Below are 19,293 nucleotides of genomic sequence, written 5' to 3' on the forward strand. Positions count from 1 at the left end.
CTGCATGGTTTAGCTACATAACAAATCATCCAGAAACAGAAACAGTTTTGTGCCTAAAAATAGCACAAGGGAATGACAGTGTATCTTGTGATGCTTTTTAATACAAGCCTTATATGCCTCATAACTGCATGTATTGTATTAGTTTTACTTTATCTTTGCCCCCCTCTTATCTTTCTATGCTTGTTGTCTATTGATAGATAGAAGAGCTTCAATAACATTCAAGTTGTTTTGCATTTCTTAGCTGTGGTTAAGTTATTGGCAGAGAGAAGATGATACACACTGTACACTTTGCAATTTAAAGTTGCACCATGTAAATTTTCTGTTGGGGGGAGGGCACCTGCTCACGTCTGTTGGAGTTATTGTTTTGTCTGGAAAGTTTCACAGTATGGCATTAAACCAATCAGTCTCGGTGATTTCATTGCTCAAAAAACCCTTGAAAAACAGACATTCTTACTGTGAGAGGAGTCGCCTCTCCACAGTTCTGACCTGTAACTTGGTCCAGCGTCATCACTTGCCAAGTTAAATGTCATACTGTGGAATGTTCCAGGTAAAGCAATGACATCTCCAGGGAGACAAACAGTTGGGAGACTGTTCACCAGAAAAGTTACACAGTGCAGCTTTAAATTGTATATATCTATCAAGTTAATTGTGAACTTACGTGAACAAATGTGATCTTTTAAAACTATAAGCATTTCATTTCTGCTGTGGAGGCAGAGCTCACTAACAAATTTCTCTTTCCTCTCTTCTCTCTCCTCCCTCTCCTCCTTTTGTTTCCTATTTATTTTTATACCTCCCTTAATCACACTATCAACCCTACTTTTCCATATTTCCCTGTGTATTTCCCTATGGTTTTCCTTCCTCCATGCCCCCGCCCCCCCACCCTGTCCCCTCTCAGACCACATAGCCCACATCATAGAGCTCCTGGGCTGCATTCCAAGGCACTTTGCTCTCTCTGGAAAATATTCCCGGGAGTTCTTCAACAGACGAGGTAGTTCTGACCAGCAAGAGCCACTGGAGCCGGGGTGCACTGATATTTAAGATACTGGGAGATGGGAAACAATTGGAGAAGTTGTACAAACGACACATTGAAGTATTGGTTTAACAAAGCTTAGTGTTTTTTTCTATTGATCTAAGTAAATTGACTTTAACTAGACCTTAATCCTAGTTTAGACTTGGTTTACCTGTTGTTACACTTACATTATCTGTAGTTCTTGGAGGGTTAGTTTAGTCCTGGTTGGTTAAGACCTGGTTCAGACCTGATTTGGGGTGCATTGTGTAGTCCTGGATGAGATCTGGTTTAGTTAGTGAGTCTAGTTTAGTCCTGATGTAAACTTGATTTGGTCTTATTCTATCCTGGTTTAGTTCTTGCGTCATGTCCCAGTTTATTTCAAATAGGGTTTGATAGGGTGGATAGAGATCCATGACGTAAATCTTTTATTATTAGATCGACAAGATGGTTTAAAGATATGGGTTAAATAAAATTAAGGCTAGGGTTTAGGTTAAGGTTAGATCAGTCTCCAGGAAATGAAAATCCAAGTCAATGTTGTTCCCAAGACTCATGAAAAGCCAACTGTGAACACGCCCTAGTAAGTTTTCCTACCCCTTATAATCATTTTTCTACTTTCATGTACTTAACGTATGTCTCTGGCATCTTAAGCATTGGTGCGCCCTGCTTCATAAAAGTCAAGTGAGGTGTGTGTAGTTGATGTGAGTTTGTGACCCGTGTTGAACCGTGCTGAACCATGCCTGTCCCTCTGTAATGTCAGACCACATCGCTCTGATCACGGAGCTCCTGGGAAAAGTGCCCCGCAAAGTGGTGGCTGCCGGGAAGTACAGCCGGGAATTTTTCTCCAAGAAAGGTAAACCAATGTCAGCCCTAAACGAGTGATGTTTGGTCCGGATGCGGAATGATACAAGTAAGGTCTACTTTAAAATAATTAGATAATGTGAATAATGACAGTCAGCCATGGAGGTATCAAACCAACAGACAATTTTGTGTTGGTTACAAATAAATGTGTATATCTATATTTACAGTTTACTATATATTGATAAAGGTTCATTATATAGCTTTTATTCACTTTTCTGGTGGGGGTTTCTTGTCTCATGGAGATGTTATTGATTTGCTTGGAATGTCAGTGAATATTAAACTTATCTTTCTTGCATTTATACAAGCACCACATGTTATAATACTGTAGAACATTCCAGGTTTGCCAAATAACATCACCATGGAGACGGGTCACAAGCCCTCCACTAGGAAAATGACATAGAGCACCTTTGAATTATGCTAATTTCACCAATAATTACCATTTTGTGTCAGTCTCAAGCCTGGTTGAAATAGTCTGAGAAAGGGCATCTGACATAAATTTAATGCCAAATTATCATGCAACTCTCTTTCCACTACAAACCTAATAAACAATAGCAGTTATTAGCAGACAAGACTTGCAGAACATGGGTTTTGGAATTATGAAAAATCAGGACTGTTACCATAGCAATTAACAATTTAAAACTAAATACAGTGGTCCCTCGTTTATCACGGGGGTTACGTTCTAAAAATAACCTGCAATAGGCAAAATCATGAAGTAGTCAGCTTTATTTTTTACAATTATTATATATGTTTTAAAGCTGTAAAACCCCTCACCACACACTTTATACACTTTTCTCAGACAGACATTAACATTTTCTCACATTTCTCTCTTGTTTCATTAATTAATAGTGACTCACAAAAAAAGTCCATACAAAAATCCATGAAACAGCGAGACCGCTAAAGGTGAACCGCGATATAGCGAGGGGCCACTTAATTGTATGTTTTGACTGGGGAAAAATACCTCACAATGTTACATAGAACTGATATCCATGAATAGAAGATCATAAGGCAGGATTGTAGTTTATAAAGACATACAGCATTCAGTCCTCTGCAGTGCTCAGATGTTCGTCTCGGGTAAACTCTGTGGTAAGTTTGTGTGTGCTTGACACGGCTGATAACCCTTACATCCTATCATGTATTCCCTTTCTACCCTGTGCCTATATCTCTTCATATATTCTTCATAAAGAGTCATGAGCTCTGAATATTCTGCCTTTGATGTTGTCTGTATCTGAGGTCTGAGCCTACACTTGATGTCTCAATGCTTCTTCTTTTATCAACAAGCTGTCTGTTAATCTAACCTGACTTTTCCTTCTCTCTCTGGGTTCAGTCTGCCATGTGGCCTCTAGGCTCATTATATTGTTCCTTTACTATACAGTGATGATAACATAAGATATAGAGGATTTATTTCTAAATCAAAACTGCACAAATCAAGATCAATATGCAGTAGAGTCCAACCAATCACAGCACTGAAGGTTGCCATGGCAGCTGTATTTCCTTCAACCTGGACTTCTTACTTAAATTTTTTATGTTTTTTCTCCTTTACTACTCTTCTTTCAATTTTCTCTGTTAAAGGTCCACTATGTATCTTGTAACTCTGGTTAAGGGTCTGCAACCTACTTGTCTCCATGGAGCTGTTGCTGCTTTAGCTGGAAGGTTCCAAATTATGATATTAAACTTATCTATTTCCACCAAGACACCAGGTATGTGTATAGGTCAGATCTGTGGAGAGGTGAACCCGCTCACAGTAAGAGTCTCTGACTCTCAATATATTTTTGAGGAATAAAAACACATGTTAATGAATAAATTCAAGACCGACTATTAAATGAGATACTACGGATCATTCCAGGCAAAGCAATAACATCTCCATGGAGACAAGCAGGTGGCAGACCCTTTACTTTATTTCATTATTACTTTATTATGTTTTGTCAATGATTATACAGTAATGGTGTGGGTGAAATTGTGCATTTTGGTAAAACGGGATAATCTGTTGATTAAATTAGTTGATTTGGCAATACTGTAATTGCTTTTTTTATTGTCGATTGGCTACTTTTGATAATATGCAAACTGTATGTACTGTTGATCTCAGCTGGTCAACAATGGTCGATTTAAACTCAAGAATGTGTCAGATTTGCTTTGTTTATTAATACATAATGGTCTTGGTTCAAACATTCTCTTTGTAACAACCAATCACAGCAGATCATCCCTTTGGCCTGTACAATGTAGTATCAACTCTCCGTATTTGATCTCTATCTGATTTCCTTTTCCTGATTAGCCCACCTGCAGGGAATGGGGAATTCATCAGGGAAATTACTGCTCTAATAAGTAGTTGAAAACTTAACTGTTATGGCACTGTATGGGTCACTTCAAAGTACCACATCTATCTATTTCCCTACCTGTTTCCCCATTGATTCTTATACTACTGCTGCCAACAAAAAAGAGATCAAAATGGCAAACTAACAGTGTTATTAGTGAGAACTTGGGGGTGTAATTTAGTGGACATCTGGTGGTCAAATTGTATATTGCGTTGTGGCAAAATGGTACAATCCACTCCCCACAGCCGCTTCACTCTGACTTATGTGGCACCTATTTAAGGACTGACTTGACAATATGTTCTCCATGAACCGTATAGAAAAACAGTTTCAAATTAAAATGTAATCTAATTTAAAATATCACTGTAATACATTTATATTACATATATTCGCTCAGCAATTATAACAAAATCACAAAATACACTGAAGAACTGTATATATATTTATTTATTTATTTATTTAGTATTAATTCCTTCTTATTAATTCATATTTTATTAAACATTTGAAACATTGCATTTTTTATTTGTGGAGGTTTTTTTTTAATCAAAACATCAATTTTAAGAAAAACAACCGAAAAACATTTACTTATCATGTTATATTTAAAGTGGAAGTGACCCATACATCATTGCCGCAGCATCCTACACATGGTATTATTGCTAACACTATTCCCTGTCGCCCCCTGCAGGCGAGTTACGGCATATCACCAAGCTGAAGCCCTGGTCACTGTTCGACGTCCTGGTGGAGAAATACGGCTGGTCGCACGAGGACGCCGGACACTTCACGCACTTCCTGTTGCCCATGTTGGAGATGGTCCCTGAAAAACGGGCCTCAGCTGGTGAATGTCTCAACCACCCCTGGCTCAACTCATAGCCCTCAAAAAACCTCCAAAAAGCTTCCCTTTTCCCCTTAAAAAAACCTGTTGTAGACTGTGAATCAAGACTATCTATCTGTGCTTAAATGTGTAGGCTACAGCTCTACCCATCATACTTTCCCCAAGAGGAATGTAAAGGTATGCACCAAATTGACTCAGAAGTGGGGGTCTTCCAATGATTATACATGGATGGTAATGGACGCTGCTGTTTACCCACAATGCTAAGGGAGAAAACTGTTCAAATCACATATATTTCAGTTGTGCCGTCAAGATGCCAGCAAGCCACTTCCAGTAGTAAACTCATCTACTTATGGACCTCTCAGCTTTACAGTGACAATAAAAGGAAATTCACATCTTCACTAGAGCTCCAGCTGCCTCAAAATATATTAAAAATCTGTGTGGGAAAAATGTAGAGTGCCTGACTGTTTTCCTCTATATCCGAACAAGTAGCCTGAACCCCAGCTTGATGTGGAAATGCACCCACTTCAGATTAAAGTTTACACCTAAAAAAATCTTTGTAGTTCTGCTAAGCGATTAGCAAGAAGTCCAAAGCAAGCTACACGGAGCCTGGAGAAATGAGGAACTTACTGCTATGATAAAGGTGCAAAATAAAAATAATATACAATCAACTTACCACAGAGGACAGTTCAGTCGTTAAAAAGACTATAAAATGCATGGATAAAGACTGGTGGAGTGGCATGAACAGATATGATAAAACGGACAAGGATGTGTTATTTAATTTATGCATTTCATTCCTGTTTCATACTTCTTTATTGATGTATTTGTTAAAGGTGCACTGTGTAACTTTTCAAGTGGAGTGTTGGGTACCTGCTTTTCTTCACTGAATTGTTATTGCTTAGCCTGGAATATTCCACAGAATGGGATTAACTTTATTTTACGAGGCCGTTACAAATCAGGTTTCCAGACAGTAAGAATTAATGTTTTTCGATGTATTTTCAAGCATTACAACCACTGATGGAATACATACTGTGGTATATTACAGGCAATGCAATAACATCTCCATGGAGACAAGCGGGTAACAGACCCTCCACCAGGAAATTTACATAGTATACTCTTAAGAAGGATATCACCGGTGCCCTTTCTCATATGTAATCCTCTACCTACATTCTAGATTTTAGTTTCCTGGTTTGTCCTGGCTGTGGCACGTTTTTTGGAATGGTACCGTCGCCCTTTTTTCCCCATTTTTGAGAAACTTTTGAGCTTCTTCTGGGAGGTGGCGATCACATGGAGGTTGCACTTGTCTTTGTAGATGTCCTTCAGGGATTTCAAACATTTGTACATAAAAAAGCTGAAAAACTAGCGACGCAAATAAGTGACTGTGAACAAACGTTTTTCAACACACAAACATCATTCCAAAACAGACTTTGTTTAATTTCTCTGCTGCAGCGGGAGGGGGCGCCATAGCTCAGGCCTGGAGGAATGTTGACATGACTGTGCCCCTGATGGCGGTGCGAGAGTACTGCTGGTGCTCTCAGTGCCAACGCTCCAAAAAGACGTTCCACCATATCTCCACTTATTCAATATTTCTTGATCTCACGCATACACAAAAATGGTATCATAGTTAGTCCAGTTGCCTATTTTTCGCAATAAATAAAAAAGATGAGTATAAGTAAATGGTGAAATATTTTTAAAAGCTATTTAATTCATTAAAAACAAAAGAAAAAAATGAGACATTTTCTCTGGTTGTTGTGACCGTGGCAGAATCTTGTCTTATACTGAGGTGATTGTGTTTGTCCATTAGAGATGTTTTATTTCTTTTGTCATTAATATTAATTATTATTATTAATATTACAATGATTTTTTTACACAGTTGTCACCTCTCCCCTCCCTCCTTACTTGAACAGTGCTGCTCTGTTTGGGCTCTCTATGGTGAAATAAAAATAATCAACAGTTTTACAATAAAGGCACCAAAACGTCCTGATTTTACTCTTTCAGCTACAGCTGCATCTCGCATGACTGAAATCGTAAAATGTAAATAAATTAATTCTAGAAAATAGTAAATAATTTCAAGTAGTCTAATAAAGACTGCACATTTCTATGAGAAAATGTATATTAGGCTATGTTATGTTGTTTATTCAATGCATAAAAATAGCCAAGTTGGGAAGTGCATATTCCATTTATCCATTTAAATCTTTGTGTAGTGTATGTTACTATACATTATTACATTTACATAGATGAGAAAATGCCAATTTGCAAATGTTTAACATATATGGGACTGAACAATATATAGCTCCCTGAGAACTTAACCACTGAAAAATATTTGTTTTTATTTACATATTTAAATCCATCCAATCTATGCATTACCCTTTTTTTTTTTTTTTTTTTTTTTAATCACATAACTACATTTTATGCACTTACAGAAGAAATGTACTTATTTATTTGCAAGGAACACTTTGTGGACTGTCATGAAAATCATAACATTGTTAAAATGGCTGGAATGAATGCATTTCAGGTAAGTACATAGTAGTGTTCTGTTGAATATGCGGTATATAAATTCTATTCTAAATTGATTATGTCCTTTCAAATGTAGTTGGTGATCAGAGAAGTGAAGAATAGTTTTTGATGAGCATTGGTTTAGCCAGCTCCAGGATGTCCAGGTTTGGATCCAGAGACCTGCCCAGTCCTTCCAGCACCATGATGGCAAACACAATGGAGGCAAAATTACTCTCCAGCTTTACCTATAGCAGAGCATTGTGTTAACAACAAAAAGACATAAGTTACGCAACAAAATTACTTGTGACTTGTACATGTAAGCCTATAACGTTAAATTATTGTTTTTCATTCATAATTACATTTTTTAGGTCAGTTTCAAATACATCAGTAATCTCCTTTAACTAAATAATTAGACTGCATACAGTTCAAAGTATGATTCCTAAAATGGCATTTCATTTGAAAGCATTGTATATTGGGTTATAGTATAGTATAGTGCTACCTTGTGTTTGATTAGCAAACCAAAAACCCTGGAGAGCAGGTCGGCAACTTGAATCTGCAAAGCAATTACTACTTAGTATTCCAGTGTCACTGTAAATATAATGTTTTACTCACGCATGTATTTTTACCTTTCCTAAAGCGAGGGTATTGCTGAGGGCATGGTCGACGAGCTGGGCCATTTCCTTTTTAAACAGTGGGACATCCTGACACTCATTTGCCCGTGCATGATGTAGGATCAACTCTGCTACCTTCTCACCCTAAAAATATACAGTAGAGTCTTAACAAAATGTCACTCTAGTGGTTCACTTAGCAGCAAAGACGTTTGGATGAATTTAAGGAGTACTTGAGCTTGGTAATTTGAGACATGACCATGATATTTTAATTTAGGATTTTGATAAACTCACTATTGGTTGGCCTCAATATTTTTTTTATGAGTCCTTCAGTTAGTTTTATTACTAACCATTACTGTTTTAGTGCTGCTTTATCCTGAGCTAGGCAGAGATGTTTTTTATCTTGCTTTTTCCCTTGGTAAAAAGTATTCAGATATGATTGTGCATAAGCTAATGATGAGGACAAACCATTATGCTATGGTTAAAAGCTCAGTTGAGTCAATTTAGCACAATATGTCTTCATCACTGTTTTGTTAGCAGAGTTTTAAGATATTATCAATACTACTTCATAATCATATCTTCAGTGTAATGTTAACAGTCTTAGTACCTGGCGCATGACTACAGCAGTAAAGACAGCCTTGAAATTGGCACGGTCGTAATCACTGAGTTGAGACACGATGCCAGTGTCCAAGAGAACCAGCTGAAATGGACTGGGGTTTGGTCTGACGCTGACGACCACAGTGTCCCACAGGTCTGTCAGGGTGGTTTTACCCTGGGCCTCCCCCACAATGTCACTGGAGCCAGGGGAGGGGGCTTGGGACTGGACCAGGATGTTACCCGGATGAAGGTCTCCATGGACAAAGTTATCCACAAAAACCTGCTCAAGAATAACAACTAATAGTAAAATGGAACAAAGTAATAGTACTACTAGTACTAGTAGTTTCAATAGTTAGAATCTCAAGTTAGTATAAAATTCCTTAAAGCATTCCAAGACCCTGAATTGCAAAAAACATATCACTTATCAATCAAATGCTGTTAGTTGACAGCATTTCATCAGTTCATTAGAACTTTTGCACAGTTCTGAAGACTGGAAAAATAGACCGACTCTTACCATCTTTAGCAGCGTATCGACACCCATCTTTGCTATCTTCTGCTTCACTTCTACTGGAATATCTGACCTCAAATAGCTTGATATTGGCTCACTTTCCTAGGAAATAAATAATAAATAAATTATCATATGAATAGTTAAATAATGGTCTTAAGAGGTTTACACTCACTTCAAAAGTTTCTACTAAGATTGTTCTGGTCACAAACGGCCGAAGCGGAGTGGGAAACTTGACATATTCCACATCACGGAAATTGTGTCGGAAATGCTCCATGTTTTTAGCCTCAAATCTGAGATCAATCTGAAATGGAGATAATAATTTACGTCAAATTAACTTATTACAATATAAAATGAAAACTGACTGAAGATAGACATATTTTCTATGTTTTGTGTATTCACACCTGTTTGGTCATGAGCTTCTCAAATTCCTCCACTATTTCATACAGACTGAGCCACTTGAGTCCAGGCAGATGATCCAGAATCCAGCTTCCAGTTTTCATCAGCAGCAGGTCGATTTCTACTTGCCTCCTGACTCCTGGGTGCACCACCTAAGGAAACATAAGAAACATTTACTAAGAACCACAAGCCCCTATAGACATTCAAATAGGGGTGTGTGAGCTTTAAAACCACTGTTTCAAAGCTCACACATATATTTACAGGGTAAATATTGCTATAAATAAAAGATTTAAGTGTTGAATTTTTCCATTTAGAAGAAAATGTAAATGCTTCTTTAAATTGCACTATGCAATATACGAACAACTTCTTACCCAATCCAAGTGATTTACAGTGTACCATTTTGTGTATTTTCCCCAAAAATGATAAGTAATGTAGAATATATATGGTGGTTAAAAGGTAATATATAAAAAGAGATTATTTAACATTTTTTGTGGAGTCAATATTAATCTAATCATTAACTGCAAATGTTACTGCTAAGAATGTCTTTTATTGAGCAAACTTAATGATGGATGGTCAGTTAATGGTGGATAATTATTTTTCTCCTAATTTTAACCAGATGCAAAGCAGTTTCCCACCAATCACTTACCTTTATAGCTACAGGTATCAGGCCCTTTTCGATGAGTGTATCCTCTCTCCAGCACACAGTCTCCCCCTTTTCTTCCTCTCCTCTGCCAGACCAGAGCTTCTTCAGTAAACCGGTCACCCCCCTTAGACCCGGGATCTCCCAGGCTTCAAGCAAGTCCTCTCTGTCCCTCTCCTCAACCAGTGTCTGAAAGTCTGGATCCTCTACTCTGTCTGCCCTTGCCCACCCTCTGTAGACCTGGGCAACGCAACCAGAACCAACTGGCTCCTTGCTCTGAAAAACAAAAACCCTCCTCCAATCTTCTCCAAAAGCCCGACGGAGGCACTGCTTTGTGTGGGACCACGAGTGAGGTCTAACTTTGACGTGAAGTCTGGAGAAGCGATCGCAGAAATCTTTGGGGAAAATGTCTCGTCTGGTGCTGGCCCATTGTCCAAGTTTGATGAAAGTTGGACCAGAAGTTTCAGTCATCCATAGCAAGACATCCAGCCATTTGGAGCTCCAGCGAGTTGACACAAGAGTCAAGGGGGAGAGGAGTAAAAGTGGGCCAAATTTGAGGAGAAGAACCAATGCTCTAAAACTAAGTCGAAGGAAAAATATGAGTTTATGCACCTGTACTTTGGCAACAGACTTTCTTTCAGTGATGGCTGGTTTAAGTGTGGCTTCCTGGCATCTTGCAGTATAAGATGACATACTGACAGCACCACAGCATATTAGAGAAACCTTGGGTATGTGGATTAAAATAGAATTCCTTTTAACAAGACATGTCCTCCAGTTTTGATAGATTCTAGCCAATGAACAGGGCTTTTGAAAGGCGTTTTTGAAGTTAAGGCCTACCCTGATTCCCAAAAGCAATGCCATGTTGTTCGAGTGCACCAGGGCTATCATTACAATGAAGCTACATTACATAGATGTAAATACGTTCCTAGAAAATATGGGATTTCCATTGAAATCAATAGCAGGTGAACTAACGACACCTGCTAGTCTTGTGCAAACTCATATCTTACTGTTTTTTGGCTATTTTTCCGGGCTGATGAAAAGCCGATGATAGTTTATTTCTTCTCCGGAGAAATAAACCCTTTTATTTTTTACATGGCGCTGTGCTGAATAAGAAAATATGCACAATTCATTCAAAACAAAACAGCCATGAAAATTTGCAATGACATCCGCTTTACTTCCGCATTTGACAAGTCACGTGCACAGGAGTCACGTGTCAACAGCGACCAATTAAAAGCCGTTATTTACTGAAACGTGAATTTACCTAACATATGCCTTTTATTTTATGTTTAAATTCAACTTGGTAAGGCAAGCTATTTGTTAATTTAATTGGAGTGATTTTATTTATAATTTTATACTTGTCACTGCGGGACTTTTCCACAAAGAAAATGTGTTTATTAAATCTGACAGGATCCTGAGTTGGCCTGCAGAGGGAGACATATTGCATATTTGGATGTGGAAACTGTAAGCTACTCATGCTAATTTTTTCATGCACGCTCACTTCAGCCTTGGTCGAAACATTTTTTAACTGGAAAGATTGGAACTTTCTGTTTGTGGTAAAGACGTGTGGTCTTGGGGTAAGAAAAAAAAAGGGTAAGAACTCAGTAAAACTATTAAAATAACAATATATTTGAATAAAAACTGCATTCATTGCTTAGTGCCAGAATTGTGCTATCATAATAATTAGAACCACGTGTTTTATGAGTGAAGCTGCTTAGCCAATAGAGTCATGTAATAAGATTATAATCGTATTAAATTAAGGGGCTACCTTAATCTGTGATATCTTAATCTACGCCATGTTTCTTTAAAATAGGAAAATACCAATGCAAAAAATATATATTGATACTGCATTCTCATTCTCCCAATTGTTGTTGCTTGCTCCTCTGTCCTGTCAGTATCCGTGTGCTCTCCCAGGGTTCTAGCTGAAGCCTAACGACACAAAAGGAGGGATAAACGTCAAGCAGATGTTATGGCCCCCTACCTCCCTCCATGGGCTATTGATAGACAAGTCTGGCCTTTCAGATCAGTGCTGCATTTCAAAGCAGGGGTCAGGGTTTGGGCTTAGGGGTCAGCAGGAGAGATGCCTGTGCTCAACCGCTGCTGTTATAAAGGTAAATCTCCATAGAAATGCACAGGGACATTCTTATACATGGTAGCATCACATCTGTCAGTTTATTGTCAAAAACAGCAATCTATAGTGAACAGACCTAGACTTACCGTTGAAGAAGAACAGACATAGTTAAAGGTGCACTGTGTAACTTTTCTAGTGGAGGATATGCCACCTGCTTTTCTACATGTTATTTCTTTGCTTTGCCTGTAATGTTCCACTGTACATCATTAAACATCTCTATCTCCCTGGAGGAAAGCAGGTCAGTGTTAGTAATCTGGACACTGTTTTTGTGATTAGTACAGTGTCCGCATGACCACTGTTAAAACTGTCTGCACTTTTAAGATTTCAAAACACAGGGCAAATGTTAAATAACTTCCTGCTTGTTTTGAATTAAAACAAACAGAAAGATATTGATGTTTTTCCGATTCTAGGTTTGTGTGTGGATAAACTCATTACATAGCTTTCATTTACTGAGTCACATTTTATAAGATTAGTCATCACGATTCATGCTGTTCTTCTTTTCACTTTCTCTTGTTGGAGCAGTGAGTAACTCGGAAGAGCAGTTGCCAGAGTTGGAAGTCATTTTGCTCTCAAGTTCAGGTCTGGTTTAACACACAACGGAGGCAAGAGGCAAATTAATTTTTTTTTACTGTAATTACAATAAATAATATGCACTCTGTTAATACTACAGGTTCTAAAGCATGCTATCATTCAAGTCTTTATCCAAGTTATTTGAGTAAAACTAACAATTTACTTGAGATAAGATGAAGATAATTTGGGATGACTCAGGAATACACTTGATAAAGAAAACAAGATAAAGTAGAAACTGCTACTCTGCATGCTACCTCCACTTTCACCCATGTTAAAAATACTCATTTGCAGTTTTTATTTCTGTAAAAGTAATAATTTACTTAAGATAAGAAAAAGATAAGTTGGGAATACACTTGATAAAGAAGCTTGTAAAATAAGATAGTGTATACTACTACTACTACTACTACTACTATTAAAACTAAAACTAAAACTAAACTTCACTGGTACAAATATCTAGTCCTTCTGCACCTCTGATGCAGTCTCTAATTGTCATTTCTGTACATTTTGTTGTCCCGCACTTGTGATCCAGTAAACAAGCCCTTTGGAGATACAACTTAGGATGATGTTGTCCCATTTTGAGATAGGAAGATTGGCCCTAGAGCTTGTTTAATTGCATCCCAGTGGACTCTGTTATGTATCCAGTTTGTTCTACTTGGCTTTGCCCCTTCCTGCTTCATTCCTCATTTTCTTTTTTCTTGGACAGGACACTTCAGTTCCCCAGGCAACTCCAATCACTCGGGCCAGCTGCAGATTAGTTCAGAGGCAGTGGGGGGTGAAGGTGGGTGGGACAGGGGGGTAGAGACAGAGAGGGGGGGGGGAAGAGAGGGAGGAGAGAGCAAGACAAGGGGAGGTTAGTATTTGGACGGAGGAGGGCTGTGAAAAGTTTGCAGCCAGAAACGAATCAAAGAAGGTAACTTAGAGATAGAGGCTACGTAGATAGAGTGACAGTTTCTTAGCAATGTGAAAAGTTGGACCAAACAAGGGATTCCTGTGACGTTGTGGCATTTTTACAACTTTTTTTCAGCACTTACTTGGAGCGGATTGTTGCGCGGGTCTTCCTCCGTGTGAATGGGAGCTATGCAGAGCGAGAGACATCGGAGGTTGGAGTAGGAGCCTTTTAAACTGAAGAGGGGGAAAGATAATCCGAAAAACTGCACTGATGTGAAGGGAAGTGGGTTGCTGTTTTACCGGGTGACACAAAATGAAAGACAGCATTGAAAGGACATCACCAGGGCTCACCAAGCTCAGAAAGGTAAGAAACATGCAAACTCATACATATTTAGTTTTCTTAAAATCTTTGTTCCTATCTATTTGTCAGTTCATCATCTGCTTCCTACTGTGAAATGATTCGTGTATTAATTTGGTGTGGAGCTCAACAGTGACAGCCAGCTCTGGTTCCGGAAGTCAATTTTCCATTCATTTTTCCCTATAGACTTTTCCCAAAAAATGTTATATTAAGAGTTCAAAGGCATTGCATGGGCTAATCAGCTACATGGTAACTAAGCCCAAAAAGCACATTTTAAAGCATAAGATTCGTCAAAATGCTTTAACAACTTATTTATTTTATTTTATTTTTATTAGTATTATTATTGGAAAGTTTATGGGAAAGTTACTTCCAGTTCCAGGGGGTGGGTGGTCACTGTTGAGCTCCACTGAGTTGACTTTGTTATGATGCAAACTTATTCTGGCTTGGGACTGGCAAAAGTTACTGGCTTTCTTAAAATACGTTTTAGTGAAGTTAGATTGTTTGAGCAAAGTTAATTCAAATTTTTGGCTTGATGGAAAATGCTTTTCTTTTTTCAGGATATAGTTCAAATTGAGGATTGTTTAAATTTGATGCCAGTTTGAAAAATATGAGATTGTTGTCAATATGGCTTTTCTTGTTATTCTGTTAATATAAGTTACCACCTGGCACAAATAGTAGACTTTCATTTTATACCATGTGCCTGGTTGAGGTTTCTGAAAATTTTCACTAACACTCACAATCTTCTTCTATGTTAAACCCCTCCTAGAGTTGACTCCTATGGTAGAAGACGGGATTGCACACATATTTGTATGTTTATACCAACTGCATTGTATTCAGAATGGTTTAGGTCTATGAAGTTTGCCTTGAGTAAGTGTCCAGCCTCTCCATTACTGTTGCCCATGTCAGAAACATCTAACAGTATCAGATCACCTGGAATCTCTTTCTCTCAGTCAATCTCTCTCTTCAATCACTCTCTCTCTCTCTCTCTCTCTCTCTCTGCAATTGCTCTCAATCTCTCTCTCTCTCTCTTTCAATCTCTCTGTCTCTCTCCCTCTCTTTCAATTTATCTGTCTCTCTTTCTCAGTTTCTCAATCTCTCTTTTTCTCTCAGTCTCTCTCTCAATCTTTTTCTCTCCTCACGTTCTCTCTCACTCAGTCTCTCTCTTTCAATCTCTGTCTCAATCTCTTAGTCTCTCAATCTCTCTCTCTCAATCTCTCTCTTTCCTCAATCTCTCTGTCTCTCCTTAGTCACTCTCAATCTTTTTCCCTCAATCTCTTTCAAGCTACCTCTCCTCAGTCTCTCTCTGTCTCTCTCGCTCAATCTCTCTCAGTCTTTCAATGTCGCTCTCAATCTCTCTCTCTGTCTCAGTCTCTCTCCTCAGTCTCTGTCTCTCTCAATCTCTCTCAGTCTCTCAATCTTGCTCTCAATCTCTCTTTCGCTCTCCCTTTCAATCTCTCTCTCTCTCTCAGTTTCTCTCAGTCTCTCACTATCTCTCCTCCAATAGACTGTCCATGCCTGGCCGCTTATTCCACTGTAAATGCAAACAATGTGTAAGTCCAAGTGGAAGAATGGACTCAAATCTCCACATTCCACAGATGAGAGAGGGAAGAGAGAGAAGAGAGAGAGGAGCTGTAGTTGAAGAGGTGAAAAAGGGAAGTCACTATGCACAATACTGAAGGGCTTATTGTTGGAGGACAGTGGTAGAAGTGATACATATAATTGAACTAAAATAAATTAAGTAATTAACATTTTGATTTTAATACCTTTTAGTTGGAATGACAGAGTATGGTCTGGGTATCGTTATCAAGATACTCCAATAAATAGAAGGGAATAGAAAGGAAATGTATTTATAAAAACACATAATTGCAAACATGAGGTCAGCAACAACCTCTACAGTAAAAAGCACTGGTCTACTACGCCTTGACTTGGACTTAAAAATCTTATAGTTCGACGGTAAACACTTTCTTAGCCCCGAATAAAAATGTACTTTGATCAAGTTGGTATTTTTGTTGCATGTCTCTCTAAAACATTTTCTACGTTATTTCATTTCATTTTTTTGTAGAATCCAGTCGCTGTTTGTTTATGTCTAAGGACACGCTACACTATCATTTTCCTACAGTAGCCCGGAGAGACCAAAACATCTGCACTTTCTTTCTTTATTTTAGATAAGTGATTGTTTGTTGCATAAGATACCGCTGGGCAATAGGAATGTCCGCTATGTCCCTAAAGTGCTGACCCTTCGCTCGATGGTTATCAGTGAGCTAACCAAATCAGTCTTGGTGGCGTTTTGTAGATAATGATTAACCCTTAAGAAGTGGTCTCTAAAATTGTATAAATAACCCTTCATTTTATGTAATTCTGTGTCTCTCAATGAACTGTAAATATCTGGGCTTGTGCCTGCTTTGTGTTTTCTTAACTAGGTAAGGTTAGAGTTTATTCAATTGTGAATGAGGCTGAGCAGTGTGGAGAGAAAGATTTAGTCCAGATAGAGACAGGGACAGTCTGTCTGCAACTCAGCAAGGATGTAATAAGCAGGCTATGGTCCAATAAAAGTGCCTGCAGGGCTATTCATACAAGGTAACTAGGGAACAGGGTAAAATTGATTTTCTGGGTAAAGTTGGCTTAATTCAGCACTAAATTAATCACTGAGCTAAAACATAATGAAACCAGGAATAAAGCATTGAGCTAGACCAAAATCTGAAAGCAACTACGATGGAATGGAACTTTCCTTTTAAGCAGACAATTTATCCATGGGAAAACTTTGTACTGTTGCCATGGCAATTAACAATCCCAAACTAAATAGTAAATCCTTTTGAATTGTAAAAAAAAAGTGGTGCCTAAAAACTGGAAGCTGAAATTCATGAATAAGGAGATTATGATTACTATGAAAATTGCATATCTGTCTCTTGTCTAATACAGGAGGAAATGTGTGTGGTTAACTAATCTAAACCAAGGCAAACGCAGATTATAGGAAACACCCAAAACTGAACTCATTATGAAATTATACCTCCCAAAAAAAGTGAAATTCAGGTCAGGACTCATGCAAATTAGATACAAACTGGGACAGAAACAATCAAATGGGTCTGCACCAAGACTGAAGTTTAAATCAGCACTAAATCAAATCTAAATAACAACTTCAGACTAAAGTAGGGCAAGCATTTACAAAGCATTGGTTTACTGTGTGTAGAGAGATTTATTGCGTGGAGATAAAGAACGAGGGACAGTCTGTAAAGCAGTAATAAGCAGGCTCCGGTCTCGTAAAGGTCTGGATATATATGTCTCATACTGAACATACAGGTCAGTCAGTTGTTTACATTGTGAGTCAGGGGGAACTGCCTGGGTGCTCTCTGTGCACCCTAGTGGAAAAGTGGAGATTTGTGTGACCTAGTTTTGAGGCCCAGTCCTAACTAACACAGTTAAGTCTTAATGAAATGAATAGAAGAGCATTTAAAGTATTTGCATCTATTTGCTGCATCTATTTGCTCCTTGGTTGTATTTTTATGAGGACTTGATGTCGACTCAATGTAACATGGATTATGGTTTAATAACAGTTGTCTTAATGAATGTAGTAAGAACATATTAGCATCTATCATAATATAAGGTTTACCAATCATATTTTTTCTGTCAATAACCATTATTTTGTTCTTTATAATGTTCTCATTGCACTAATTGGTAGGCAAGGCAAGTCAAGTTATTTGTATAGCACAGTTCATACACAAAGTAATTCAAAGTGCTTTACACGATAAGAAATACATTAAATTCACAATTCAACAAAAAAAACCATTAATAATCATCATAAAATCAACATTAAAAGAGAAGAGTGCTGAATAAAAACCTTTCAATTGTATGCACAGCTTAACAGAACCGTTTTGAGTTTCATATATTGTGTCGCATGAAAATGATGACATTGTGACTACTACAATTACTACTACTACTACTACTACTACTACTACTACTACTGCTACTGCAATTAGTACTACTACCAATACTACTACTCAATCAAATTTTGTGACAAAAGTGTTTCAACAGCCGTCCAAGTGACAACTAATGCTACTAATTACTACTATTGCAGTTACTACTACTACTACAACCTCCGAAAACTACCACTACTACTACTACTACTACTGCTACAACTACACCATAGCTACTAGTACTACCACATCCCCACCACACTAGTGATAGAGTCACAGTATTTGAACAATAGCGTTCCTCTATGTGCCCTTGTCAGGAGATGGACCAGTGACATCTGTCCTCTCTGTTTGCCTCTGTTCAAATCACTGACAGCAGGCCAGTGTGAGGTCAAAAACAGCCCTCTCCCCATGTTAACTGACATGCACTCAAATAACTCCAGGGATAATGTATACCGTAAAATATGCTTAGGATTGTCTCTAGAACACTCTCAAATCTTGATTGAATTACAATGTTCTAGGGCACATAGAGTTTACAAACGAGCTGGAGGGAAGGTCAGAAATCTGTGGTGGAATTTGCTGTTTAACCAGCTTTGCTGACCTGGTTTAGGGTTCATGTCTCTGTAATTACTGGGCCTATCCACGTGAAACAAAAATTGGCAAACAGTTTAATGTGTTCTCTGTCAACACCAACAAACAAAAGTGAAATTATTTCTTCACAATAGCTTCAAAAAGTGGTGCCATTATTCAGCCCCAAAGACGTGATTGTTGTCAGTTGAAAATACTTGACTCCATAAGGTTAATAGGACAAGTTTGTGAAGCCCATCCTTAACAAATGATAGGGTATCATAGGATATTTCTTTCTAAATTGTGATTTGTTTCAAAAACAGTATGCTAAATCTCCTATTCATGGGTTTCAGACATAAGAATTCCTTCCTGATTTTAAGGATTTGGCGTGGCAACAGAAATATCCAAAACACAAGCCTTCAATTGATGACACTGACCCTTTCTAATTTTACTAACCACAATGCCATTTGATAACTAACAATAGAACGATGTGAATATGTCATACGCCCAGTAACTGGCATTGTAAAGTTTTGAAGTATTGTTAAATTGCATCACATAACATTGAGATAGTTGAGTACTTGTTGACGTTTGAGCTCTCACTCTGTGAAGAGAATGTCTGGAGGTTGA

The 19,293-nt window shown here is 38.0% G+C and overlaps 3 protein-coding genes across 6 annotated transcripts in view; 2 read left to right on the forward strand and 1 right to left on the reverse strand.

Annotated features, from left to right (window-relative positions):
• The window catches only part of srpk2 (SRSF protein kinase 2), a 65,258-nt gene extending 58,276 nt beyond the window's left edge, over positions 1–6,982 (forward strand). For both annotated transcript variants that reach the window (XM_033967837.2, XM_033967840.2), the window contains 2 exons: positions 1,767–1,859; positions 4,859–6,982. In XM_033967837.2, the coding sequence (XP_033823728.1) occupies positions 1,767–1,859; positions 4,859–5,043 (278 nt within the window). In that variant the 3' untranslated portion in view covers positions 5,044–6,982. The remainder of the gene's footprint in view (positions 1–1,766; positions 1,860–4,858) is intronic.
• Positions 6,983–7,276: 294 nt separating this feature from the next.
• adck2 (aarF domain containing kinase 2) lies at positions 7,277–13,689 on the reverse strand. Its single transcript, XM_033968530.2, has 8 exons — positions 10,254–13,689; positions 9,613–9,759; positions 9,384–9,512; positions 9,218–9,313; positions 8,714–8,983; positions 8,125–8,253; positions 7,998–8,051; positions 7,277–7,743 (listed from the first exon to the last, which is right to left on the reverse strand). Exons 1-8 carry the CDS (start codon positions 11,133–11,135, stop codon positions 7,603–7,605), a joined length of 1,848 nt encoding a protein of 615 aa, XP_033824421.1. The 5' UTR covers positions 11,136–13,689; the 3' UTR covers positions 7,277–7,602.
• Positions 13,690–13,805: 116 nt separating this feature from the next.
• The window catches only part of si:dkey-82f1.1 (DENN domain-containing protein 2A), a 58,372-nt gene continuing 52,884 nt past the window's right edge, over positions 13,806–19,293 (forward strand). For 2 of the 3 annotated variants that reach the window (XM_055222236.1, XM_033968137.2), the window contains exon 1: positions 13,818–14,197. The gene's annotated coding sequence lies outside the window, so the exon portion shown is untranslated. Of the gene's footprint in view, positions 14,198–19,293 lie in introns of all 3 variants that reach the window. The other variant, XM_055222237.1, reaches the window with a different exon arrangement.

This window comes from Periophthalmus magnuspinnatus, chromosome 6, assembly GCF_009829125.3.
Source record: "Periophthalmus magnuspinnatus isolate fPerMag1 chromosome 6, fPerMag1.2.pri, whole genome shotgun sequence".
In the NCBI taxonomy this organism is placed as follows: Eukaryota; Metazoa; Chordata; class Actinopteri; order Gobiiformes; family Gobiidae; genus Periophthalmus; species Periophthalmus magnuspinnatus.